Below are 27,070 nucleotides of genomic sequence, written 5' to 3' on the forward strand. Positions count from 1 at the left end.
GTAGGACAGTAGTGAGGAAACTTATCAGCCCAGGGGATGTATTCCATTCTGGGCAATACAATAATATAATATAATAATAATAATAATTTATTATTTATACCCCGCCCAGCTGGCTGAGTTTCCCCAGCCACTCTGGGCGGCTCCCAATCAGTGTTAAAAACAGTACAGCGTAGGCCACAGACCTATGGCAGATATGACCAGAGGCAAAAATGGACAGATCAACAAATGTGAATTTTACTTTTCTATCCAGACTAGCAATAGGCATGATCAGTGTTGAAGGACACATTCTAGACCAGCCATGCAAAAATACTCAAGGAAGGTGTGAAGAGGGGCAATGAGGGCTGTGGCCTGGTGAGAGTTGCAAGGGCCATATAGAGGGAGTTGAAGGGCAACCTTAGGGGCCTGGGCCTGAGGAGGGGCAGTGTGAAATGGGAAATGCTGGCATGCCCAGACTTTGGCGTTGGGCTTAATTGCCTCATAATTATGACTGCTGGGTGTTTAAATAGCCATAGATCCTCTACAAGGAAACTCTGGGAAGTGCATTAATATGAAGCAGGAATGGAGATTTAGGATGGAATATTCCCATCTTTCTGCTGTTGAAGCAAACATTTTACCATGAAAGAGGATGTAAAAATGGAAAATAATACTATCATGGGCTGGCTGGATGCAGAGGAGTGGTGGGAGGCACCAGTTGGGGAACCTCCAAGTTGGACCCTCAGGAGAAGGCGGCTCAGAGTTAGGGGACTGGTGGTGGGACATTGATGAGTAGTGCTTGCTATGTGTGCAAGACCTCTAATGGGGTAAATGGCATCTGCTTAATGCCACAAGCCTATTTTTGCTTACCTAGGAGCAAGACTCATTGAATTAAATGGGGCTTGCTTCTGAGTAGCCAAGGATATGATTGCGTGGCACCTCTTGTAAAACAGACCTTCTTAGAACTCCCTTTCTCTCTCCCCCCCACATCACAGGTAGGCTCATGGCTGGTGGGGTAGTTGTGGCTGGTGTGAAAGGAGAACACACTTCGCACATGTTCAAAGGCACTCTTGGAGCCCCACAGACCGAAGCTCCCTGAGAACTTCCGAAAGGGCTGAAGTCCTGGCGCGGTCTCTTCTCTAGCTGAGTGGGGACATTCGTGGGGGATGGAGAGAAAGAATGGCCGGCGCCCCCGCTGTGCTTAAATGCCTCTAGTTGGCAGGGCGAGGTCGGCGGCAGCCTCTCTGTGCATGGGTTTGTGTTTGAGGGAGACGGTAACAAGCCCGCGGGGGGAGCGCGCTCCCCCCCCCCGCCCCAGACGGCAGCGTATGCAGCGCTCGCTCATCAGGGTCTTCTGCCGGACCGGGGAAAAGCGGGCGAGGGAAGGAAGCTGATCTACACGCGCGTACACCTTCGAGGCGAAGAGGACGGAACAATATACCGCGCCGCGCGTGCACCTTACGCGGCTCTTGGCCTCAGCCCTTCCCCTCTTCCTCCGCCCCCGCCCCCCGTGTTGGTTGAAGCGGGCGGAGCTAGTCGCGCACTCGCGCCTGAGGTGACAGCTGAGGCGGCTGTGCTGTGAAAGGGGGCCTGGGCAGGCGCGCGCGCGCGCCGGAGGGAGGCACAGGGAGCGCGCACGCACAAACACACGCACGGCCTGGGCCTGAGTGAACGGCAGCGGCTGCAGCGCGGATACGCACATTTACAGTCTCCTCTCTCTCCGGCACCGTCCACTCGGTCTCGGGGCCGAGAAGACGCGCGCGCGTGCGCGCACATCCCCCAACACACAGACACGCGCGACCGAGCGTGGAGAAGGGGGAGGAAGAGGAGGCGGAGGCGGGTGGGGGAGCAGGAGGAGGAGGAGGAGGAAGAGGCGCTCCCGGTGCCGAGGGAGAGCGCTGGGCGGCCGGGCTGGTTCCGCCGAGGCGGCCGCGGGCTGTTGGCGAGGCGGGGACGCCCCCTCCCCCCGCCTCCTGCTCTCCCCCCGTTCCCGGTACTGACCCTCACACCGGAGCCAATATTCCCGAAATTAAGAGATACGCTGCGGCGGCGGCGGCGGCTGGAGCTGCGGGGCCCGGGGCGGCCGGGACCGGAGGGGACCGCAGCGAGGCCGCCGCCGTCGCCGCCATGGAGGCGCTGGGACCAGGTGAGAGGCGGGTGAGGCCTTCATGTATATGCATGCAAGGGGTGTGCGAGGTGTGTATGCGTGGGAGTGTGGTGGGAGGGGCCCAGCGGTGGTCTAGAGGCCGTGGGTGACGACGTGGGTCACAGTTGGGATGTGATGGAGGGAAGAAGGAAGAAGCCCTTGCCCTTGCATGCCTTGCTTGGGAGTGACATTGGGAGCAGGGGTTGCTCCACCTGGGGGAGGCTGCAGAGGTGGGGCTGGGAGTGTTGTTGTTGATTTTTCTTGAAGGGTGGGGCTGGGCCATGGGGCTTAAATGGATGTATCTTCCAGCAGAAGCCTTGGGAGGAAGAAAAGGCTTGCTAAACCATTTGTTTATTTAGGTGAAAGGGGACGGTGTCCGCAGACAAACCATTCATTTAAAGCACACACACCCCTTCCACATCACGGGAACTGTAGTTTGGCTACCATAGAACTATAACTCCTAGCACCCTTAAGTGTAAGCCCCCAGGATTCTCTTGGGGATGTGTGTGCTTTATATGTGGCCTAAGAGGCTGATAGTGGTGACCCTGTTGCTTTTGTTCCTTGAGGGCTATTTACACCCACATAGCATGTAACGTTTTTAGGTAGATGCTTTAAAAAAGGTGGTGGCAGCTTGAGTGTGTATCTGGAAACTACTGTGTGCAATAAGCAGCCTTGCACCTCATTGTGAACTCAGCCCTGCAGGGAAATTGGCCCTGACCAGGCTTGCTTTAAAAATGGGTAAGCCTGTAGCATAGTAGTACCCTCTGCAGGCTAGCTATTAAAGTTTTGGGCCCCAATTTATCTAGTTTTAGGTGTGCATTTTAGTGTTCATTCTCCCTTGCCAAGGGCTCTGGGTGGGTAATAATTTAAGTGGAATGGAGCAGTTACTTTTGGATGTCAACCCAAACTGGAAAGTCTTAGCACCAGTTGCAGAAGATACTGGCTGATGATTAGATGTAGGGCCTGAATGGCCCAGTTATGTTCTTGGGATCTTAACCCCAGGACTGTGATAAGAGTTGAGGTATGTATCAGTAGTACTGGTGAGGAACTTCACTCTTGAGCTGATGGAGCTCCTAATATATAAGAGATGTTGCCCAATTGGGCAACAGAAATAAGCGCTAGAAAGATAGCTAATATTCTTTGATTGAAGAGGGTCCAGCTTCAGCATAGTAGTATAATGAATTGAAATGAGATGTGGTCTGGTTCATTTGGCCGGATGGAACTTGGAAGCATTGTGTTCATGAAGGAAACAACAGGTTAGCAATTGGTTGTGGTTTTTGGGGTGACTAGGGATTTCTGCCTCCTGTTAGGTCTTTTGTCTCATGAAATAGTTCAAGTGATGCTCTTTCTTTTAAAGTAGATTCTTAAGGCTTATTTTTTCCAGCCAATCTTTGTCTAATTGTGTTTGGTCTCCTTTTTTAAACTTACATTATCTAGTTGTCTGAACCATAAACCCATTGAGTGGGACCTGTCCTATATGTGTATTTTGTACAGCATGTGGCGTTTGATTGTTTTAGTTATCATTAATCATCCTTGCTTCAGCTTCTGTAACCTGGAGTTCTGTTGTGGGTAATTGTTGTTGCGTCCTTCATCTGAAGTCTCTCATCTGCACCCCCACTCTGTTCTGGTAGATGCAAAACTGTGCCAGTGTTCTCTTTTATGTATCTCAAATGTTGAGGGCTAAAAGCTGTTACTTAGATGAGTCACTTTTGTAGTGCATTTTATATTTTTATCCTACCTTTTGACTCATTAGGAGCCCCCAGAGCAGCTAACTATCCAATAGTGTACAGAAATATAATTGGATGTTGTGCTTTAGATCTATCCTGTGAGACTGTTGCCATCTTCAGTCTTCCCCATATTCTCCATTTGCAGCCTGCAGCTTCCTTGAGAATCTTGTGTTGGGTACTCAGTGAATTCCCACCTGGAAGTGGTATGAGTTGCTGTTGCTTAGCATCATCATTAGATTTGATTGGGTGAGCTTTTGGGGTGGTGTGTATGTTTAGCCTAGGGTAGCTGTCAGAGGTGGGTCACTGCTCAACATCCAACTATTCAAATGGAGTGGTTTATTTGGCAGTTTGCCTTTTCAAGCCTTTTTTGTCTTGGCTACTAAAAGTCATATTATGGGATGACTAAATTAGTCCTGTGAAATTTATTTGTGGTTTGAGGGAGGGAGGGAGGGAGTGATGTTGTCATCTCTCAGAGGTGCTTGCAAGACCGTCTACTGAGGGAACCTTCCTTGGATCCCCTTGTCTTGAGAAATCAGATTTATCTTGTGTTGAGAAATAATTCCTATTTTGGCAAGGTGGTTGGGTGGGCAATTGCTTATTGGATACATGTCATTACATATAAATTCTTTTAAATTTGGGGTTCTGGATGGAGTTTAGGATGGGAAATTCTTTGGTTACCCCGATGGATGTTCTGTATTGCTGCAAAGCTTGGCTTTGTTGATCTTCCTTTCTTGACAGTTTTCAGTACCACCAGTTTATTTTATTTATATTTTAATTTATATACCACCTTATACCTGGAGGTCTCAGGGAGGTTTGCAGAATAAAATCAAAATATAAAACCACAAAATACATAATCAAAATAAAAACAGCAACAACCCAGTAACCCCCTACAAAAAAAAATGTGGCATCCTTTTGGACAATCTGTGTAGATTGCAGGGAAGAGTATTGTGCTGCAGTGGTTCTGCTCCAGTCTTGTGGGATGGTTCCAGAAGTTGGTGCTGTAACTGCTGCTCTGCCTTGTGGAAGTTAACCTTGCATGGTTCTGCATTCTGCAGGGTTCTACTCTAATACCTATATGACGCTGCTGGGCGAGGTCATTTGGAGATTTGGGGCACAGTGTCATTATGTTTTTATTTCTCTTTTTCATTTGCATCAGATGCAGTGTATGAATGGCTAAAATCAAGTAATGAACTAGATATGAATTAATATGTTCAATCCTGACAAGACAGATGCAGATGGTGGGTGATTTTATTAGAAAGGATCTAAAGGACATTCCTCCTCTTGTTGGGTTCATACTCCCAATTAAGTAGATAGCTGGGAGTTACCCGAGGCCTGGCACTGTTTTTGGATGTTTGTGTAGCAGCTTGTGTTCTGTAAGCTTTCACTGATATGTCCACTGTGCCCTTTTCTGAAAACTTGAGGACTTGGCCATGGTCATGCATGCTCTGCAACCTTTTAAATTAACTCTTCTAATGGGCTTTGCATGTACCTTTCCTTATGGACAGTCTGGACGAGCTGAAGGTTTGTCGTCCAATAGTGTATCTTCTGAAAATGTGTGATGGTCATCCTTTGTGAGCCCTACAGGTTGCCTCTTGGTTACTGAGCTGAACTCCAGATACTGATTTTGACTTACACAGCCTGAGACTACTCTGTGATACATTAAAGATCACTTTCTCCCATATAGACTCCTCCCTGCATAAACTGTGAGTCACCATAAACAAGAGAGTGCTTTCAGTGATGCAATAATAAAGTACCGTATTTTCAGCAGTGGTGCCTGGATTGTGGCCCTCCACGTGCATTGGAGTTGGGCCTTTTGTGTATCCAAATGACATGTTTTTCACCTGTGCTTTGTGTAAGGTTGAATTCTGATGTTACTGTTGTTCCATGTTGCTCTAAACTCATTTCAAAAGGAAATGTTTTTTAATTTACTAGATTTTAAAAATGTGTGATGTCCATGTAAACCCCTTTGCTTTTGCAGCTACGTTGCAATACATTTACCTATAAAAACAGAACTCTATTTTTTTCTTTGCAGTGGACAATTTTGCTAAGACTGTACATTTGGCAACTTTTTGCCTTTTGACAAGTGAGTAAGTGAAAGAATGGGATTATTTCCCCCTTAAAAGTGTCCTTAATAATTCCTTGATAAGGGGTCCAGTGTTGGTTGAGGTTTAGGTTGTTAGCTGATATCCCCGGAAGTTGCCAGTTTTTTTATTGCAAAATGTGACCAAGCGTTGGTTTAAGCAAGCTTAATGGAGCTGGTAAATTCACATGCAGAGACTGCACCACTTCTCTATTCACTTGTTATTTCACTTCCTTCGTCACTTTCAGGAAAGAGGAACACAAGTAGGTTACTGAACTTCACAGGGAGGTTCCTCTCCAAAGAACTTAGAGCGTTGGTGTCCTTGTGAGGAGTCTGTGAGGCAGGCAAAGTTCACATTTGGGGGATTCCTTGTGGAATGAGTATGGCTTAGAGCAGGGGTCAGCAACCTTTTTCAGCCATGGGCCGGTCCACCGTCCCTCAGACAATGTGGTGGGCCAGACTATATTTTTTGAGGGGGAAATGAACGCATTCCTATGCCCCAGAAATAACCGAGAGATGCATTTTAAATAAAAGGACACATTCTACTAATGTAAAAACATTGCTGATTCCCAGATTGTCCGTAGGCCAGATTGAGAAGGCGATTGGGCTGCATCTGGCCCACAGGCCTTAGGTTGCCTACCCCTGGCTTAGAGGGAGTGATGACTTGACCAAGGCTACCCATTGACCTGAGCAAGGTTTCGAACCTGAGTTTCCCACATGCAAATCCTCTAGCATGCCACAATGGCTAAATATGTAGAAAGGCTGATTCACAAAAAGTCTCTTAAATGTCTCTTTCTAACAAATATTGCATTGTACTCACATTGCATTATGCACCCAAGTGGATTCACTTTTGATTTATTCTCATTATGAAAATTTAGATGACCCTTTGCCATTCAGGGTTGAGGGAGAAAAAAGCTGGTCACATACAGCACACAGTTAAACTATGGAATTTGCTTCCATGTGATGTAGAGATGGCCACCAACTTGGATGTTTTTAAAAGAGGGTTAGACAAATCCATAGCAGATCAGGCTATCAGTGAATGCTAGTCATGATGCTTGTGTCCTGTCTCCTGTGTTAGTGTCCCTCTGAATAAGAGTTGCTGGAAATCCCTGCTTGCAGGTTTCCTGTAGGCATCTGGCTTGCCATTGAGAATATGATGTTGGTCTAGATTAGCCTTTAGTTTGATCCAGCAGAACTCCTCTTAGTTACCGGTATATGAAATGGCTTGTGCATTGTGAAGTGATTATGCTTACTTGTGTGAAGGATGGTGGTACCCTGCTTCAGTGGCAACCTAGATGTGATCTTTCCTTTTCTCTCTCTCCTTGCCAGCAGTGACTTATTTATTGCCTAGAGCAAGGAATGTGGGATTCCCACTACTTACAGTGATGTACTCAGGAGCTGAATTCCAGTTGAATTCTGAGTCTCCTTGATAAAGTTTTAGTCATAGATTAGTTTAACATTTTCATTACTACAGCTCATAATAAATAAATTCTTGGCTTGGTACTATTTAAAGAAATGCCATTGTGAAGGCTTCATGGCTGTGATGACTCACCTTCTTAATCAAATTCACCTCAGGAAGAATTGTGAAAACAGTTGCTTTCTTAACAGTATTTTATCTGTTTGTTTGATATTTATTAAATTTCTATGCCATCCAAGAAGCTACATAATTCAGAGCAGGGTTCAAAATTAGCAGGGCGCCAGGTGCATTTTGCACCTAAAGATTCTCCATTTGTGAGCACCTCCCAAAGTCAGGGTGCCATTTTTTGCACCTGTCTGACACTCAAGGATTACAGAATTGCATGTGCTTTGAAGCCTTGAAGTATATGTTAAGGGTAGACAATATGTTAAGGAGTTTAACAATACTGTAAAAAGTAGAGTGTTTTGAAGACTGAAGTATGGTACCAATATTTTTATTGTAAGCACCAAATTAAACATGTATTAACAATTTCTGCTAAAATGTAATATTAACCATGTGTCACTTAAGTGAATTGTGTATTAGTTATTAGCTCATGCTCATAAAAATAATAAATAAAGTGTTGCCAACTTCTCCCCTGTAGCGACTAGACATTCTGTTTTGGTGGCTGCAACCCAGGTCCCTGAAGCCATTTGGCTCCTAGCTTTTCCATCCCAGTTTCTAACAATGATTCAGAGTGCTGGTGATCACTTGTAAAGCCCTAAACTTCATGGGATCTGGTTACTGAAGGACCACATTCTGTCACACAAACTGGTCGAGGCCCATAAGAAGTTAGGCAGGTGATGCTTGGGGAGTGACTGCAGAGGATGGGAGAGCAAGTATGGATTGACTGAAATGCCTGAAGGAGAGCTAAAAAAAATACTAATCTGTTGACCATACAGCCTACAGTGGGGGGAAATAACACCCAGTGCTGTGCTGTGTGCCAATGATTCATGGTAATCAGCTGAGTTTTGCTTAGAAATATAAGTGGAGGTATATTTCTAGTCACTAGTTCTGGAGCTCCTGTTTGTCCCAGTCTGTTTAATTTTTCTGTTACCCAAAAAAGTTAAAGGAGGATAGGTTCTGGTAGTAATTGGACTTTTATTTATTCTACATGCCCTAGAGAGTGGTGCTGAATTGCCCTTCCAAGTCATGGTCTATCTCTCAACCTCTGCTTTCTATCTGTAATGTTTGAGTAATAATGGCCTTTCAGTTTTGTGAGAGATGCAAAGAGTAAAAAATACTTAAACAGAAGTGCTGTATAAATACAAACTATTATTTCAGAAACTGAGGGAGCTTTTGAAAGTAATTCTATCTCATCAGCTCAAATGCTGAACCTACAAAAATTGTAAGCCCTGAAGGACACCAACATATTTTCTTTGTAATTCTTTGAGCAGATCACTGATCTATAAAAGCTATGCTACTTCAGACCAAATAGCACAGGGGTGTCAAACTCAAATTCATCGGGGGCCGCATCAGCAGTTTGGTCACCCTCAAAGGGCCGGTTGTATCTGTAGGACTATGTGTCCACCCTTTATTATCATAAATTATTGTCACTGCATTCAATTATTACTGTTTTTTGTAATAATGTAGACGGTCCAGAAGGATGTTATGTGTTTGGAGTGTGTGCGCGCGCCTCTCTCTCTCTCCCACTCACCCCCCCCACCAGCCACCCCATATTCCCAAAGAACAATTTGATCACAGGCATCGTCGGTCCTGGAAAGGCTGGCTGTGCAAAGATGGAGAGGGAGGTGAAATGAAGAGGAAGGGAAGCCCCGGGCTGGTGAAATCCAGCACGGAGGAGAAGAGGACGCCTCCCGCAGGGCGAGTTTGCACGGCGGGAAGGATCGGGAAGCAATAGCAGGACGTGCGAGGAGAGAGGGGCTTTCAAAGCCACCCACCCTGGGAGCGGACTCTCCTTTAAAAAAAATAAATGATGGTGATGGATTCTTAACATCTGGTGGGAATTTTATTTTCTTTCTCTTCCTGCTTTCTCCTCCTCCCGCCACCAAGCTCGCCGCCGCCGCCACCATCAGCATCTCTTTGCATTTGATGTGCGATTCTGGGAGGGGGGAATGCAGAGGAGTTGGAGGCAAGGCGAACGGATATAATAACGCGGAGAATTTGGCGAGGAGAAGACGCGGATGCTCCGGATTGCTGGCTTGCTCCTGGCTGAAATCAGAAATCCGATTGCGCACTGGGTTGTGATTGGAAATCTAATCAGATCCTGGGATCGGCGAGGGGGGAGAGCGTGAGAGCAGCGGAGGGGGGGCAGAGAGGGAGAGAAGAAAAGAAGAGCCCCAAAGTTGGCGTTTCTGAGAAAATAATTTCAAATGTTGCAAGGGGATGCGCCTCGGTGGAGGGCGGAGGGGGAGACACGGGAAGCGCGGCTGTGGGAACCCCCAATTTAACGTGGATGCACATGGATCCGCTCGCAGAGAAGGAGCCGCTTGGCCGGAGCTGAGCAGACATAACAAAATCGTGTTATTAAACCAAACAGCGGCCGTTTCAGACAGACGGGGCTGCCGCTGCTGCTGGTGGTGGCAGCGGCAGCAAGGGAAACCTTCCGCAGAGGCCAAAAACGCTTCTCTCCCACCAAGAGGGATTCCAAGGTGGCTGAGGATTGGAAGAAAAGGGGAGTTTGGGGGGCAGGCGGGGAGGATCCAGCATCCCCGGAGAAGATCCAAGGCTGGAATAAAAAAGTTTCTCCGAGGAGAAAGACTCCCCCTCCGCGGCGCGGAGAGACCTGACCTTCCGCTTGCTCTTTTTGAGCATTGAGCGGGAGAGAGAAGCCAGCTGCCCGCCTCGCTTCAGCCCCCGACGACGAAGGCGCAAGTTGAGAGACGCGGGGACATTTGAAGCAGCAGCCACGTCCTTAAGAGTGACGGGGGGAGGCGAGTAGGGAGCCGCACCATGTAAACTTTCTTGTGTCAAAAAAAAAGAGCGATAATAAAAGGTGAAGGCTGGCGGCCGGTGGTGGCTACACAGGCCACATGACGAGGTCTGGCGGGCCGGATTCGGCCCTCGGGCCTTGTGTTTGACACCCGTGAAATAGCACATCTCCTGAGTATACAAATAAAGTAAACTTTGATTGTCCTTGATTCATGATAGTCAAGAGATCTAATTTTTTGAAAGCAAAAAGGTTTAGCATTATGGAATCTTATGCTGACTGATGAGGGTTTTTAATGTAACTAGTTCTGTGAGGAGTTGAACTTTGAGCACTTTCCATAGGAGGAAAGGCTAAATCATTTGTGTGTGTGTTAGCTTGAGGTGGGTGGGGGAAGTGTGTGCAAGGAAATGTTAACGTAGTAGAAAATATTTCAGAAAGTTTTCTGTTACTAGATTTTATATGAAAAATGTCATTGCTAAAAATACATTCTCCATAAAACCAATGTGTAATGGTAATGAATGTATACAATACCAGTGAAATTTTCTATTTCCCCCCATGACTATTCCTAAAGAGACTAATAATATAAAATGTTCAGCTATATATTATCAGCTTTTAGTACCTTAATTTTCCCTCTTAATGTTTAAACCATGTTAAGGGAATTAACATAGCCCTTTCGATGCTTTGAACTTCAATGGTCTATCCCTGTGCACTTGGTCATCTCACAAGGAAATTTGTATTTTCTACTAACACTTGTTGACTGGCTTTATATGGCAGGACAGAGTCTGCAAACAACATTTCCGGGCTGGTTATCTGAGAGATGTTGTTTGCAGATGCCCAGCTGTTTTGCCCAGGCCTGCGTGGAGTTCGGCCTCATCCTCAGTCTGACGAAGACCAACATCCTGGGTCAGGACGTCATCAGCATTGTTGACCACACACCTGAGGGAGCGTCTCCACCCCCATAGTTCTGCCCAGACACCAAGGTCCAGCACTGAGGGCCTTCTGGCGGTTCCCTCACTGCAAGAAGTGGGAACAGGGAACCAGGCAGGGGGCCTTCTCGGTAGTGGCACCTGCTCCGTGGAACGCCCTCCCATCAGATGTGAAGGAAATAAACAGCTATCTGACTTTTAGAAGACATCTGAAGGCAGCCCTGTTTAGGGAACTTTTTAATGTTTGAAGTTTTATTCTGTTTTTAGTCCTCTGTTGGAGGCCACCCAGAGTGGCTGGGGGAACACAGCCAGATGGGCGGGGTTTTATTTATTTATTTATTTATTGTATGGGAATCCCTTGCAGGCAATCACAATGCCTGGAGAGAGACAGACAGGTTGTGTATCCATAGCAGTGACTGCTGGGAGGAGCCCAGAGCATACCTTGGTGCACCCGTAGCAACAAAACCCAGACACTTTCATCTGCCCCCATCTGCTTGAATCCTTGACTTCTCTCTCCTTGATAGCATCTCAGTTATGCTGAGTATGATGTTATGAATCTGGGGGACAGGCTAAATTCCAGATCAGCTAGTGCCAGAATTTAATTAAGGTTTAAAGTGTTTAAGCTTGTGTTAAAAGCTTTGTGTCAAACCAACAAAAGGTTAGAATCTAAGGAAGCGCAGTGTGTATTCCAGGCACCAGTAATGTAGCACATGTAAAAGCTAGTGAAGTAGTCACACTTCCTGGGTTGTGTATTGGGACAATGATCCTAACCAATGAGCAGTTGGCAATCAGTCTGAAAAGCATAAAACCTAATTGGCCTTAATTTTCTAGTACCTGTTGGAATTGGAATTCGAATTGCTAAAATGATCAAGCTGGCAATGCTTGCTAGGCAATCCTTCTAAATCTCTCATTTTTTTACAGGGCCACCAGCCAACCTGTTTCAGCCTCCCCGTCGTCCAGGCCTGGGAACAGTAGGGAAACCAATTCGTCTCTTAGCCAATCATTTCCAAGTGCAGATCCCTAAAATCGATGTTTATCATTATGATGTGGATATCAAACCAGAAAAGCGTCCCCGGAGGGTGAACAGGTGAGACCAACTAGAGAATTCCAAGCCTATTTTTAACAGTTCTCCAACTGCTGTCAATTGCAGTTTTAAATAGGTTCTTTGGGTAAAGAACTTAAATATGCTATGAGCATTTGAGTACTAAAATTGGATGTACTATGGAACAGCCTTGTGTCCTCGGCAACAGATTTGGTGACAATCTGATACTGTATAAACCACTTGTACTTGGACTAAAATAATTTATTTATTTGGGCTCTTCAGGCAGCTTGGGTTATGTTTTGACAAACTGGATCAAGACTGCTAAATGCTTGCATGCCACTAATTTTTCCTGTTGTCTCTCCTCACCTCTATTTTGCTTCCAACTCTTTTCAGGGAGGTAGTTGATACTATGGTGAGACACTTCAAGATGCAGATATTTGGGGATCGGCAGCCTGGCTATGATGGCAAGAGGAACATGTACACTGCACATCCTCTGCCTATTGGCAGGGATAGGGTAAATGATTTCATGAATGGCCTTCAGAAGATACTATTCTCAATCTGATGCCTAGATCAGGCACCCCCAAACTTGGCCCTCCAGCTGTTTTGGGACTACAGTTCCCACCATCCCTGACCACTGGTCCTGTTAGCTAGGGATGATGTGAGTTGTAGTCCCAAAATAGCTGGAGGGCCGAGTTTGGGGGTGCCTGGCCTAGCTCCTAATGATGTCATGCTTAACCTGACCTTCAGCATTGCAGGAATATGAGCTGTTGATAAACTGATTTAGTTCTAAGTTTTGCAATAACACCGTGTAAACAGAATGCTGTGCAGAAGCTTAAAGTGGTGTTTCTTAACATTGGCTAAGTTCAGATGTGATGCTAAGCCATGAGGTATAGTTTACCATTGTGAATGAGCTTGAGTTCTCCGCCTTTGCTCCTTGCTTACTTGACCAGGGAAACAAACCATGGAGCAGCTTAGCATTTCATGTTCAAACCAGTGCTTATAATTTGTTTATTTCTGATTAAGTCATGATTGGGAAGCTAAGAAGAAACTTGAGCTTCTTGATAGGGACCTGTTTGGAGAGAGACAAATCATGAGTGCTGGTTCAAAAGTTTGCCTGCTCAACTAAGCAAGGAGCAAAAGTGGGAGAGCTTGATTTGCGTCATGCACAGTATGAATAAATAAACCATACAGTATGGCTTAGCATTGCATCTGAATGTGACCATTGTATAAAGTGAGAATCTTATAGTATGTGTGTTCCTTTCTGGAGAGGGCCACTTTTCATGCCTCACTGTGCTAAATGAAACATGTTAATATGCTCTGAAATACTTCTAGGACTTACAATACTTCCATGGAGCGGTGATCTGCAGATTCAGAAGGAGTAGGGAAGTCTTAATAATGAAACTGATGATATTCTGGGATCAAGGTTATTGTGGCTAGGCTGCAGCCCTTCAGATATTGGGACTCTGCAGTCCAGGCTAGCATGGCCAATGATCTGTCCAGGCTAGCATGGCCAATGGTAAATGAATGATGAGAGCTGTGGTTCAGTAATATCTGAAGGACCAACCCTACTCCTTTCTAAGGGTTTTTACAAAGAGCAGATTTCAGATTCTTCTGCTGCAGAAATACATGCTGTAACTAAAACCGCCCTAAATTTAAACTGATCTTTATCCAGTTTCAGTGAAGTACAAGCAGTGAAGGGCTTCAGCCTTTATCAAAGTTGAAAACATCTGCATTAGTATCAGCTATATGACTAACTTTCACAATTGACTCTTCAGGTGGATATGGAGGTCACACTCCCAGGTGAAGGGAAGGACCAAACCTTTAAAGTGTCAGTTCAGTGGGTGTCTGTGGTCAGCCTTCAGATGCTCCTGGAAGCTCTGGCAGGGCATCTGAATGAAGTCCCAGAAGACTCTGTACAGGCACTTGATGTCATCACACGGCACCTTCCCTCTATGAGGTGAGCTCCTATGATATATTCTCACTCTTCCCACAGCCAAGGCTAGTTAAGCTACCTTTTGTGGATGTACCTTTAACCCCCCCCCCAAAAAAAATCCCACCAATGCAGCCCTATTGAGGATCGAGCACAGAATTCTGACTGACTTGGTGGGAGATGGAATGGAATATCCTGGCTGAGGGCATGGCTGGCAGGAATCCTGAACAGGAACATTCCTCATCGCAGCATTTTGTTGCAAGTCCCACTTGGTTAATGCTTGATGCATGTAATATGTTGTACAGAATTTTTTAGCTGCAAGTTTCCTTCAAAGAAAACAAAGCTGATACACCTGTCTTCTTAGGTACACGCCAGTGGGCCGTTCCTTCTTCTCTCCCCCTGAAGGATATTATCACCCACTGGGAGGTGGTCGTGAGGTTTGGTTTGGCTTCCACCAGTCTGTCAGGCCTGCAATGTGGAACATGATGCTTAACATCGATGGTATGAAAAAATCTCATTTGCTTTAATTGCCTTAAATCTCTTCCATAAACCTATTTCTCAGTACATTTTGTTGTTGTTCTCTTTTAGTATCGGCAACTGCTTTCTATCGTGCCCAGCCTATTATTGAATTCATGTGCGAGGTCTTGGATATTCAGAACATCAATGAACAAACAAAACCCCTTACAGACTCCCAGCGTGTTAAGTTTACCAAAGAAATCAGAGGTGAATCTTTGGAGTAAATAAAATATTTTCATTAATGTTGAATTGTAAAAAACAAAGTAACTGAATCCCAAAGCGTCTTCTGGTATGTTCCCATCATTGGAAAATAATATGAAGGCCCAGGACATCTATAGCACTTTTCAGTATGCAGACTGTAGTTCTTCTCATTTGTGTTGTTGCTCTTTCTTCCCAATAGGGTTTAACTTGAGTAGCTGTTAAAAACATTTTGATCTTTTAATGTGGCCTGATCTTTGATAACCAGGTTTAAGCTTTTCATAGGTGGGGTATTTCAGCATATAATATTTTGATTCCTATCTGGGACTTTGAAACTGTAATGCAGCCTAGAGATGGGCAGGCTAAATAAAGTAGACTTCACAGCAACTTTCTAATGTAGTCACTTAACCCATGTAGAAAGCAGGGATTTGAATCTGGAGTTCCACATAAAACCCCAAATGCTTTCTCATTGCTTCTCATTAACCTTTGCTTATTGGTGTATTTGGTGTGCGTTCTGGATTTGCAGGTTTAAAAGTAGAGGTTACTCACTGTGGTCAGATGAAGAGAAAATACAGAGTTTGCAATGTTACTAGAAGACCAGCCAGTCATCAAACGTATGTATGCTCATTCCTTGAGTTGTAGCAACTAAATTCTACTCAGAGTAGACTCAATTTGAAACAATGGATCCTAGTAAGTCATATTCATTAATTTTGGTGGGTCTCCTCTTGAGTTGGATGCAACCCTTTATTTTTAAGATAAATATTTTTAAAGTGTAAACTATTAAAAACATGTGCATTACAGAACAAGGAACAGCAGACCATTCATGTTTTAATATATAAACATTTTTCTTGTGAACACAAATAACTGTGAATACTAATCAAAGCAATATTTCCCCTCACAGGTTCCCTCTGCAGTTGGAAAATGGGCAGGCCATGGAGTGTACAGTAGCCCAGTATTTTAAGCAGAAGTACAGTCTACAGCTGAAATACCCTCATCTACCATGCCTTCAAGTAGGGCAGGAGCAGAAACATACATATTTACCCCTTGAGGTAAATAAACATGGCAGTTTACTTCAGTCCCATTGTATTCCAATATGGTCGCCTACATGCCGTCTTTCTGATCTTAGGTATGTAATATAGTAGCAGGCCAACGATGTATCAAGAAGCTAACTGACAATCAGACGTCAACGATGATCAAGGCAACGGCACGGTCTGCACCTGACAGGCAGGAAGAAATTAGTAGACTAGTGAGTAACTCTTAACTTGACTTTACGGGGATGAAAAGCTTCAAATAAGTCTGTGGCAAACATGATGGTCACAGTGTGCATATCACAACAGCATCTTTTCTCGTTAGCGTTCCAAACCGTTTACTTGGATCCAGGGTTAAAGACCATCTTTGGGTACTGGGCTTACTAGGATTGTGAGGTTAAGGCATGCTCGTGTGTTGGCTGTGGCACAGAGTATGATGACAACAAATAACCATAGCCAGTTAATTTTTGACAACTTAGGTGTACATGAATGGAGCAAAGAATGACAACAGCCCTGAAAACAGTATAGATAATTAGCTGTGGTTGAGCCACACCTGCACAAGTAAAAGAGCCATGTAATTATGTGTGTTCAAGAGATGCTCTCTTGTATCTCCAGGTGAAGAGTAACAGCATGGTAGGCGGTCCAGATCCATATCTGAAGGAGTTTGGAATTGTTGTCCATAATGAAATGACAGAGTTGACAGGCAGGGTGTTGCCTGCACCAATGCTGCAATATGGAGGCAGGGTAAGTTTCCACAAAATCATACATTAGACAAATCATGTATCATTTAATCACTAGTTGAGTTTCTAGTCTACTTAGTCCCTTTAGACTTAGGTTTAACAGCATGAAGGAGAAACGCCATTTGTTTTTTATTTGTTCAGGCTTTGGGAAGATAGCATTAATTTTTTTTCTGAAGTAGATAGTAAATACTGTCTTCAGGGTTATATATATTATTATTATTAGGTGTCCTAGGCTCTCTTTGGGGTGGAAAGGCGAGTCTTATATCTTAAATAATAAATATTTTAAAATGAGATAATAGTGCTAAAAATATGCAACATAATGCCTTCAGTTACCAAAATGTTTCATTTGTACATTAGCTTAAAGCTGTTGTGGAAGAACTGTTTTGTTTTTTAAATCTTCCTTAGAATAAGACGGTTGCTACACCAAATCAGGGTGTCTGGGATATGAGGGGAAAGCAGTTCTATGCTGGCATCGAAATCAAAGTTTGGGCTGTTGCCTGCTTTGCCCCTCAGAAACAATGCCGAGAAGACTTGTTAAAGTAAGTCATTTCTAGTTTTGAATATACAGTGTGATTTATTCTTTTTTCCACTGATAACTGCTGGTGATTTAGCCGTCGGTTGTGGGCTCAGTGCCCCTAATGCATGCAAGTCTTTTCCTTGCATCCACATGACATTGTTGACATCGAAATGCCAATCCATATGTTTCCCATATTTGATCTGGTTTTACAGTTTCCATAGAAAATCCAATAACTGATGAGAGGGGAAATCTTGTTGCCAGTGACTTGCTAGCAACCTCCGTCTGGAAGCATTGTTTGTTGAGCATATTGTTTTTAGTATGCTATGCTTTCACAGAAATAAATGAGCTAACAAAACAGAACGAGTGCTTAAGGCACCTGATCAGGGCTAGCACAAGACTACAGGGGCCCTTGGCATGGTCTGGCTGATGGGACTCAGCCTCTAGACACCTGATTAATCCACCCTTCTGTTTCCGGTGGCATCAGAGTCACTGCCCCCCTTTCCTGCCTCCACCACCCCACTTTGAAAAAAGTTATCTGTTGCAGTACCAAAGGCAGCACAGGTGGCTTCTCTGCCACCTCAGGGCTCTGAGAGTGGGCCAAAGAGGGGTCCTTTGAAGCCAGGTATTTCTGGGCAAGGTGGCTAAGATAATGCTTGCACTGCTGCCATGATTTGTGCAGTGCTTAGGAAGACTTTTGAAACTTTTAAAAATGGTTTAGAAGGCCTTTCTAGCCACTGTAGCAGCGGGGTGGGCATTTCCCTGGCTATCTCACCCAGAATGCCTGGCTCTGAAGAGTAAGCCTTTTTGGCTTTTTCAGAGCACACAGGAAGCAACTGGCAGAGGCAGGCAGTTAGGTGGCCACTGCAAATTGAAGCTGAGTTTGTCTCCTAAGAGGTGTCTGCACAACTCTGACCTGAAGATAAATGAGTGAGTAGCAGATTGGGCCAGTAAGAGCCACTTTCTTGGCTGGGCCTGTGCACAGTATTTTTTTTAGATTTCTGAAAGTGTACTGGAAACTATCTACCCAATCCTAGTTAAAAATTGCACTATAACTTGCTTATTTTCATTGGGAATTTCATATTAAAACCATAATAATTTAACTATACTAAAATCTATTTATTCCGGTGTTCCTTTTCCAACAGTGACAGGCCAACCACTTCTAGAAGATTAAGCAAGACCTGAAGGCAATAGCTGTCCCATTTATCTTTATCTCATGGTATTCTGAGTTGTACTGTGACTGTACGTGGAATTTTCAGTTAGCAAGTACAGCTAATGACTGTTGCAAAACCTACCGTATTTTTCGCCCCATAGGACGCACCGGCCCATAGGACGCACCAAGTTTCTTTGGGGGGAAATAAAGAAAAAAAAATTTATTTCCCCCCCCCCAGGCACTTGTGGGGCCGGCAGCGGGGAGAAGCGCTCTTCTTCCCGCAGCCCGCCTTCAGACCAGGTCCGGGGACAGCGGGAAGACGCGCTGCGCCTCCCAGCTGTCCCCGGAGCTTGCGGGGCAGGCAGCGGGGAGAAGCGCTCTTCTCCCCGCCGCCCGCCTTCAGACCAGGTCCGGGGACAGCGGGAAGACGCGCTGCGCCTCCCAGCTGTCCCCGGAGCTTGCGGGGCAGGCAGCGGGGAGAAGCGCTCTTCTCCCTGCTGCCCGCCTTCAGACCAGGTCCGGGGACAGCGGGAAGACGCGCTGCGCCTCCCAGCTGTCCCCGGAGCTTGCGGGACAGGCAGCGGGGAGAAGCGCTCTTCTCCCCGCCACCTGCCTTCAGATCAGGTCCGGGGACAGCGGGAAGACGCGCTGCGCCTCCCCACTGTCCCCGGAGCTTGTGGGGCTGGCGGCGGGGTCTCCCCGCCATCAGCCTCCAAACCACTTCGGGAAACAGCGGGATGGCGGCGTTCCGCCTCCCTCTGTCCCCCGACCTTGTGGGGTTGGCGCTGGGGCTCTCCTGAAGCCTGGAGAGCGAGAGGGGTCGGTGCGCACCGACCCCTCTTGCTCTCCAGGCTTCAGTGAAAGCCTGCATTCGCCCCATAGGACGCACACACATTTCCCCTTCATTTTTGGAGGGGGAAAAGTGCGTCCTATAGGGCGAAAAATACGGTATATTCTAGGAATGGTCTAATTCTTCTCTCTTAAAACAGGCTCAGCTAGTCACCATTATGTCTCATAGCAGTGAATCTCATGGTGTGCTCAGAATAAGAGAGAGAAAACTTGCAGGATTTTAGGTTGCTGCTGATAACCTCAAAGGCATAATCTGTTTATAGGAGTTTTACTGATCAACTGCGCAAAATCTCCAAGGATGCAGGGATGCCAATCCAGGGCCAACCGTGTTTCTGTAAATATGCACAGGGTGCCGACAGTGTGGAGCCCATGTTCAAACACTTGAAGTTGACTTATGTTGGGCTTCAGCTAATTGTTGTGATTCTCCCTGGAAAGACACCAGTCTATGGTAAGGAAAATGAAACTTAATATAACTTTGCAGTTCCAACAAAAATATTTGTGACCAAAGTGCACACATGATATATTTGGCATCACCTTTTCCTCCCTCCTGTGCAACACAGTGAGGTCCCCCCCCCACTCCCCAAAATAAATCCACTCACTCACTGAGCAGGTTATCCAGTTCACTTAGCCACTGATGGTGGGCGAGATTGAGCATATTAGCTAAGATTGTCTGAAGTAATATGGCAAATGTTTATTGAATACATAAATTGTTCAGACTGTGGGAGGAATCCACCCAGCACTCATGGGATTCCATGGCATGTTCTCTTAAAGTAATCAAATGAAAATTTTAACATATGGCATGATAAAAGTAATTTTGTCAGGACAAGTTATCTGTTGTTTACTGTTGTAACAATTGTTCTCTCAAAATTTTTCTTCTGTACCATGAAAATAAGAAGGGTTTTTTTTTTTTTAAAAAAAAGATTATCTGAAGTAAATTCTTGCTTTCCCTTACAGCTGAAGTCAAACGTGTTGGGGATACTCTGTTAGGAATGGCCACCCAGTGTGTTCAGGTGAAAAACGTGGTGAAAACCTCTCCGCAGACTCTGTCCAACTTATGTCTGAAGATCAATGCAAAACTTGGTGGGATAAACAACGTGCTTGTACCACATCAAAGGTCAGATTAAACTTAATACCTTTAGGAATCTAATGCAGCCGGCACTCTGGTTGATATTGGTTGAGAAGCAAAGTGAGATGTGATTGTTTACAATGGCTTCCATTTGTAACGCACAGCGTCAACATCTTTCCAGTAAAAATTACTCTATATAGTAATATGCAAATTCTTGACAAGCCTAAAATCTCACTTTTGGTCCTAATAGGGAGGCATCCAGATGCCAGTAAAATATTTTCTGTGTTTTTTACATGTGCGCTTCTGTCATTGTTTGAACAAGATAGCACTGTGTACAGTTCATACTATATAGTTTTCCGTATTACAACCCACTTTATTTAGATGCTCTTGCAACATAGGGGGCAGCATTAAAACAACTTTACTAGAACTCCTGTTAAAGCCATCATAGATTTTGAGACCCAACCATTTGACATGCTTGGTACTGGGAAATTTTTTATCCTTCTGCCCTAATTTTGTAATTGTGTTTTCTTTTAATTTTATTTGACTGTGTGCTGCTCTGAGTGTGTTCCTCTCGCTCCACTATCCACAAAATAGCTCCAGAGAGTTCGGAAAATTCCCAGAATAGATTTGGTTGGTGCAAGTGTGGCATAGAGCAGGAAAGTGCTCAGTTGCCTCCAATGCAATGAATGTTTGCTCGTTTTTGCCATTGTTTAATAAATTGCATTAATGTGATTTTGTGAAATTAGGATGTTTATTGGTGCCTCAATTTAATTAGACCAAACTAGCATGCGGTCATAAAGCAGTATTTTAATGACTGGAGGCTCTTCCAATAGGGCTGCTGACATTCCCAATGAGAATGCCAAGCAATTCTTTAACCCTCCCTGCTGCCGCCCCAAGAAAAATCTCAAAAGGACACACACGCTTTCCTCTCCCACACATATTTTATACTTTGATAAAGTTACAGTGGCTTGCAGAGGCATTTGTCAGTTTCATGTTCTCTGACCAATCATTCTCAGTACCACTCAGCCAGTCCTAACCTAAAAGGATCGCTATAGTTAGAGATGTGAAGGCCTGAAGAAAAAACTGAAATAGAACCACTGCTCCCATTGTCCAATAACTGGAAAACAAAACAGCAGGAAAAATTTGGGAAGATGAGGATTTCCCCCCTTTTTACAGGGCCTATCCCATGCCTTCATATGTCTAGCTATGGCAATAATGGCCCCTCACATGTGTCTCTGGGAAGAAAAGCCACTGACATTAATATATTTGAACATTTGGATTATTGAATATTAGGAGAACTGCTGGCTTTTCAGCCCCTGAAAGGGCTCTCTCTCCCTTTGTTGTTTTGAGGGCTGTTCAGCAGCCACTGGATTAGGAAGGACTGCCTGAAAACCTTGAAGAACAGTCTAGCACCATGAGCATGTTCAGAGCTCTTTCCTTGAAGCCCAGACCCTCCTCATAACTTTTAGCATCTTCTGTAATTACAGAAGGAAGAGGGAGTGTTTTGAGGAGCTGTTAGTTTGTTTTGTTTTGTGGTATTGCTGAGAGAAAAAGAGGGCAAGCAACAGTGGAAACCGCATGTATAATAGATAAATAAATACCTATCTATTTTTGCTTAATTGTTTTGCATTTATTTTTGTAAAATGGATTGGGAGGAGAAATGGTGGATGGCTTGTGTAGCTGCAAACTCTGTATTAACCATTTCCCTGCATTCACTCATTAAAAGCTGCAGCAGCTGCTGGGTGGGGCAGGGCAGCTTGTCTGAGCCACGTGCGGTTCCAGAGCCTTTCCAGAAAAGGTGTGTAGATCAGCTTCCAATAAGTGCCCCCAGAATATCTTGATTGCAGAGTGGAAGAAAATGTGGGTGCTATGAATTGTTTCTCGCTTGCTTGTGAGCTTATCAGTTAATTTCTAAAATGAAAAGTTTGGGCTCTGTGCCTGTCCGGATGTCACACTGACTGACTGCACATCCTTCCCCAAACCTGAAAGGTATTTCTCCCTAATCTCAGACATAAGAGGCTGATAGTGATTGTTCTGATGCGATGTGCTCTGCACATGAGACATTATTACTTCACATTTTCAGGACTCAGCTATACTGATCAAATGAATCAATAATTTTTGTCTATTGGCTGAAATACCTCATTCTTTTCATTTAGAGAAAAATAGTGTTTTGAATAATGAAAAGCTAAATTTTTTTGGGGGGGGAACTGCATGCAACTGAAAGCAAGTGTTTCTCACATTTTAGAAGTTTTGGTTTCATGGCAATGGATGTATAGATGTACTCAATACATAAATAAAAAAACATAATCTAATTTCTAAATAAAAGGTACAGAGTCATTCTTGTCTAAAAATCATAGTTGGGTCCTCGTACATGAAACCTCTTCCCCTGTCCATAGATGTGCAGAGAATATTTTTTGGTGTTCTGCACAACTGTAATAACATGCTTTCCTTAAATAAGTGCTGTGCAAGTCCTATTGTGATGAAAACAGCAAGGTTAAGAGTTGTAGCCCTACCAAGTCAAAATGTTACCAGGCTCCACTGATTGTAAATTTTTAAAATTTGATTCTAATTCTAAATCTATGGTTCTAATTTAAATATGTATAGATCAGGGGTAGGCAACCTTAGGCCCGGGGGCTGGATGTGGCCCAATCGCCTTCTCAATCCAGGCCGCGGATGGTCCGGGAATCAGTGTGTTTTTACATGAGTAGAATGTGTCCTTTTATTTAAAATGCATCTCTGGGTTATTTGTGGGGCCTGCCTGCTGTTTTTACATGAGTAGAATGTGTGCTTTTATTTGAAATGCATCTCTGGGTTATTTGTTGGGGCATAGGAACATGGTCAGAGGGACGGTGGACCCGGCCGATGGCTGAAAAAGGTTTCTGACCCCCCTGGTATAGATAGTGGGGGCGTGAGGGCACAGTGTGTGGTTTGCATCAGGTGCAGTTATGGTTAGTTACAGCATTGTCTATGGGAGCAGCAGAATGTTCAGTCCTTGTGGTACCCTGCCCATCTGACAGTGTACATTGGTGCATAAAGTCAAAAGACAGGTGAAGGGAATGTGAAAATGCATCCCATTTCTTGATTTCCAGTGTAAACTTTTTTCCTCTCCTTTTTAATTGAACAGGCCCTCTGTATTCCAGCAGCCAGTGATCTTTCTGGGAGCAGATGTCACACATCCGCCTGCTGGGGATGGGAAGAAGCCTTCCATTGCTGCTGTCGTAGGCAGCATGGACGGCCACCCTAGCCGCTACTGTGCTACTGTGCGAGTACAGACTTCCCGCCAGGAAACTTCCCAAGAGCTGCTGTACAGCCAGGAAGTGATTCAGGACCTGACCAACATGGTGCGAGAACTGCTGATCCAGTTCTATAAGTCCACCCGCTTCAAGCCCACGCGGATCATCTACTATAGGGGAGGTGTGTCAGAAGGCCAGATGAAACAGGTATTCGTCTCAAGATCCTTATATGTTGCATGGAGGTTTAGCTTTCCAAACTTAGGAAGGTCCAGGAGACTCCTTTTCTGGACAGAGAAGTTCGTGCCATGAGGTTGCATGAAGCGGAAGCCTGTTCTAAAATGCTTTTAGTTCATAAGCTTTATTATCCAATTTTGAGATCCAGTATTAGTATCACATGCAGGCTGTGTCACTGCAGTTACTTTTGAGATCTGTCTGATACATCCACAGACCAATAGCCTGTTGGTTCATGTTACATACCCTTGCATGTTACATACCCTTGCAGAAATGCTACTCTATATAGGTATAGGAAGTGCCTGGCGTGCTCTGGTCCATGGGGTCACGAAGAGTCGGACACGACTAAACGACTAAACAACAACAACATAGGTATAGGTAAACATGGCAGTGGTTAAAAAGGGTGCTATATAAGCTGAATAAATAATAACAACAATACTGTAGGCAGTTATTGTTTTTGTTTGGTATTACAGTATATATTTTTATACTGTAAACTGTCCTGTGATCTTTGGTTGAAGGGCAGTTTAGAAGTTTAATAAAAAATAAAGGAATAATAAGAGAAAACCAATCTGTGCCTCAGTACACCCTTTTATGCAGAAAGTCTCATGTTCAATCCCTGGTGTCTCCAGTTAGAGCTGGGAATGAGAATGTCCCCTATCAGATACCCCAGAGAGCCTCTGCCAGTTTGTGAAGACAGTACTGAGCTACATAGACTCTGTGTAAGGCAGTTTACTATGAAAAATGACTTCTTGGTGACTGCTTTGCATTTTTATAGAGTAGCAACTATCGCAAGTAACTGTGCCATGTCCCGTCCCCCCGAAAGAGTGTTTGTATTGTAAAATACACAGTGACTGAGCCATATTCTAACATGTTTTTGTTTAAATTTCTAGCCTGTCTCTCCAGCAAATTGTTTTTGTGTGATGTGTGTAGTTGTCATTTAAATTCTAGAACCATTTAAAGAGTCCCTTATACATTTGTTAATGATGAGGAAGAGGGTGTTTAATCTTTAGAAAGAGAAACTGCCTTTTCCTTTGGGTGTGGAAACTTGGTACTACCTGAAATGACTGAACCCTGTCCTAATGTGTTAGTTAAGCTTCCTCCTTACTCATTGTTTGCTGAAACAGTAGGCTGGCTGGCTGGCAGCCTCCAAATCTGAGTCTCTTTTATTTTACTAAAAGTATTTCTTCATCCTCAACTTGAATTGGCATTTAAGTTGAAATCTTAGAGTGCCAATGGAATCTGGTCCTTTATTCAGGTAGGTAGCCATGTTGGTCTGATGCAGTCGAAATAACTGTATATAACTGTATATCTGAAGAAGTGTGCATGCAAACGAAAGCTTATACCCAGAACAAACTTAGTTGGTCTCTAAGGTGCTACTGGACAATTTATTTATTTTATTTTGACTGGCCCTTTATGTAAGGAGTTGTATGTATTGGATAAATCCAATAAAAATAATGACCTTGTGCAATCCAGATAAGTAGCTGATGTCAAGCACTTAAATTTTCTAGGTGGCCTGGCCAGAACTCATTGCAATCCGGAAGGCCTGCATCAGTTTGGAGGAAGACTACAGACCAGGAATCACCTACATAGTTGTTCAGAAAAGGCATCACACAAGGCTGTTCTGTGCTGACAAATCTGAAAGGGTAGGCAATGCTTCCTTTGGAATGATGAGGCATCTCATTAGACCTCATCTTTTACAGGGCTACCAAATAACTCTTGATGGAAAGAGGCGATGTATTAGCACATTTCATAATGTTATTTATTGCCTGTTTGCAAAGTGAAGTTGAAAAAATACAGCAGGGGTATAAATTAAAGTAATAATAATAAAATAAATAATGTCATGCAGCCAGACAAAGGATGACTTGAGAAGGGTGCTTAATTTCTTAAGGTATAATTTGTAACTAAATGCTCAGATGCGCAGGATACCAAAGTAAGCACCGGGACTCAGGTTCAAAATAACACTGAAAGTGCTGCTTTTGGCCATTCTGCAAGTCTGCTGTCAGTAGCATAGCAACTCTAAGCTATAGGGCAATGTGGTATAGCTATAAGACAGACAGCGGTTCTTCCTGAACTTCAAAGCTTAAAACTTTGAAAATGGTGTAAAGAATAAATTATAAACTGAGGGTATCCAAAAGCCAAATAGAGTAGTAGATACAGTATATTTCATCTACAGCTTGCCTTTTACTGAAGGTGTTCAAGACAGCATACCTGACTGCCATTTTTATCACAACAAAAGTAGCTGCAATAGGGCAGTTGTATACTTCAGGTTTTATTGTTACTACAAAACTATCCTTAGTGTTGCTTTAAGTCCAGTTAGACATAACTGATACATTATACAAAGCTGAAGGAAAAGGTGGAAGGCAAATTTTAAAGTGTGTGACACTGATAAGTGGCCAAGAAGGTAACAACTGGTTGGTTGAATGGCATTGAACTGTGCCACAAATGCAAATATTAAGGCACTCATTGATGTATCTAATAGGTGGGGAAAAGTGGCAATGTTCCAGCAGGCACAACTGTGGACAGCACAATCACACATCCCTCTGAATTCGACTTCTACCTCTGTAGCCATGCAGGAATTCAGGTAATCTGCAGCTTTGGTTATGATAATATTTTGATGGTTCATTTACTTTTATATGCATTGGGACTGCCCTACAGCAGCTTCATTTAAACTATTAAAATGTGTGCTGGAGGGGAGAATGCATGAATATACTGTTAATTCAATGGGCCCACAGCATTTGTGCCTCTTAGTCAGTGGAACAGTCCCTTCTACCTATGTTGTTAGTGACATTCAACCTTGCTAAAACCTGTGTATCTCAGAGAAATGGGGAGGCATCTGGAAAAGAAGAGGGATAAATGGGGTTCTTATTCCTGAGATGTAATTTATCCTTGGAGAAAGAGAGAAGGGACTTTCTGACGGGGGCCCAGTCATTCAACTTTCGTTACACGTCTTCTAAAATAAAAATAGTGGATTTCCTGGCCTTCTCTTCCTGCAGGGAACTAGCCGTCCTTCTCACTACCAAGTCTTGTGGGATGACAACTGTTTCACTGCTGATGAATTGCAGTTACTGACATACCAGCTGTGTCACACTTACGTCAGGTGTACACGGTCTGTCTCGATCCCTGCTCCTGCATACTATGCCAGGCTGGTAGCATTTAGGGCAAGATACCATCTTGTGGACAAAGATCATGACAGGTGAGTAGTCGAGGGGCATGCATGCTTCTGTTCCATGGACCACTAGGCTAGGAAGGGATGGTGAACTTTATTCAGCCCAAGGACCATATTCACTTACTTAAAGGCAATCAGTGGCTGGAAATTCCTTACTCTGCGGTAGACTGTGGACTTGTTTGTATTCTGTGTGAGTGGCAAAGAATGCA

At 44.3% G+C, this 27,070-nt stretch overlaps 1 protein-coding gene across 3 annotated transcripts in view; it reads left to right on the forward strand.

Moving 5' to 3' along the window:
• Positions 1-1,704: 1,704 nt before the first annotated feature.
• The window catches only part of LOC128418803 (protein argonaute-4), a 28,160-nt gene continuing 2,794 nt past the window's right edge, over positions 1,705-27,070 (forward strand). The window contains exons 1-18 of one of the 3 annotated variants that reach the window (XM_053398854.1): positions 1,705-2,119; positions 12,117-12,282; positions 12,631-12,751; positions 14,013-14,194; positions 14,532-14,668; positions 14,756-14,890; positions 15,408-15,495; positions 15,783-15,930; positions 16,008-16,127; positions 16,525-16,653; positions 17,055-17,188; positions 19,429-19,613; positions 20,120-20,279; positions 21,958-22,029; positions 23,356-23,671; positions 25,204-25,338; positions 26,175-26,276; positions 26,689-26,888. In XM_053398854.1, the coding sequence (XP_053254829.1) occupies positions 2,101-2,119; positions 12,117-12,282; positions 12,631-12,751; positions 14,013-14,194; positions 14,532-14,668; positions 14,756-14,890; positions 15,408-15,495; positions 15,783-15,930; positions 16,008-16,127; positions 16,525-16,653; positions 17,055-17,188; positions 19,429-19,613; positions 20,120-20,279; positions 21,958-22,029; positions 23,356-23,671; positions 25,204-25,338; positions 26,175-26,276; positions 26,689-26,888 (2,549 nt within the window). In that variant the 5' untranslated portion in view covers positions 1,705-2,100. Of the gene's footprint in view, positions 2,120-2,273; positions 2,350-12,116; positions 12,283-12,630; positions 12,752-14,012; positions 14,195-14,531; positions 14,669-14,755; positions 14,891-15,407; positions 15,496-15,782; positions 15,931-16,007; positions 16,128-16,524; positions 16,654-17,054; positions 17,189-19,428; positions 19,614-20,119; positions 20,280-21,957; positions 22,030-23,355; positions 23,672-25,203; positions 25,339-26,174; positions 26,277-26,688; positions 26,889-27,070 lie in introns of those variants that run through there. The other 2 variants (XM_053398853.1, XM_053398855.1) reach the window with 2 other exon arrangements.

Source organism: Podarcis raffonei, chromosome 8 (assembly GCF_027172205.1).
Source record: "Podarcis raffonei isolate rPodRaf1 chromosome 8, rPodRaf1.pri, whole genome shotgun sequence".
NCBI lineage: Eukaryota > Metazoa > Chordata > Lepidosauria > Squamata > Lacertidae > Podarcis > Podarcis raffonei.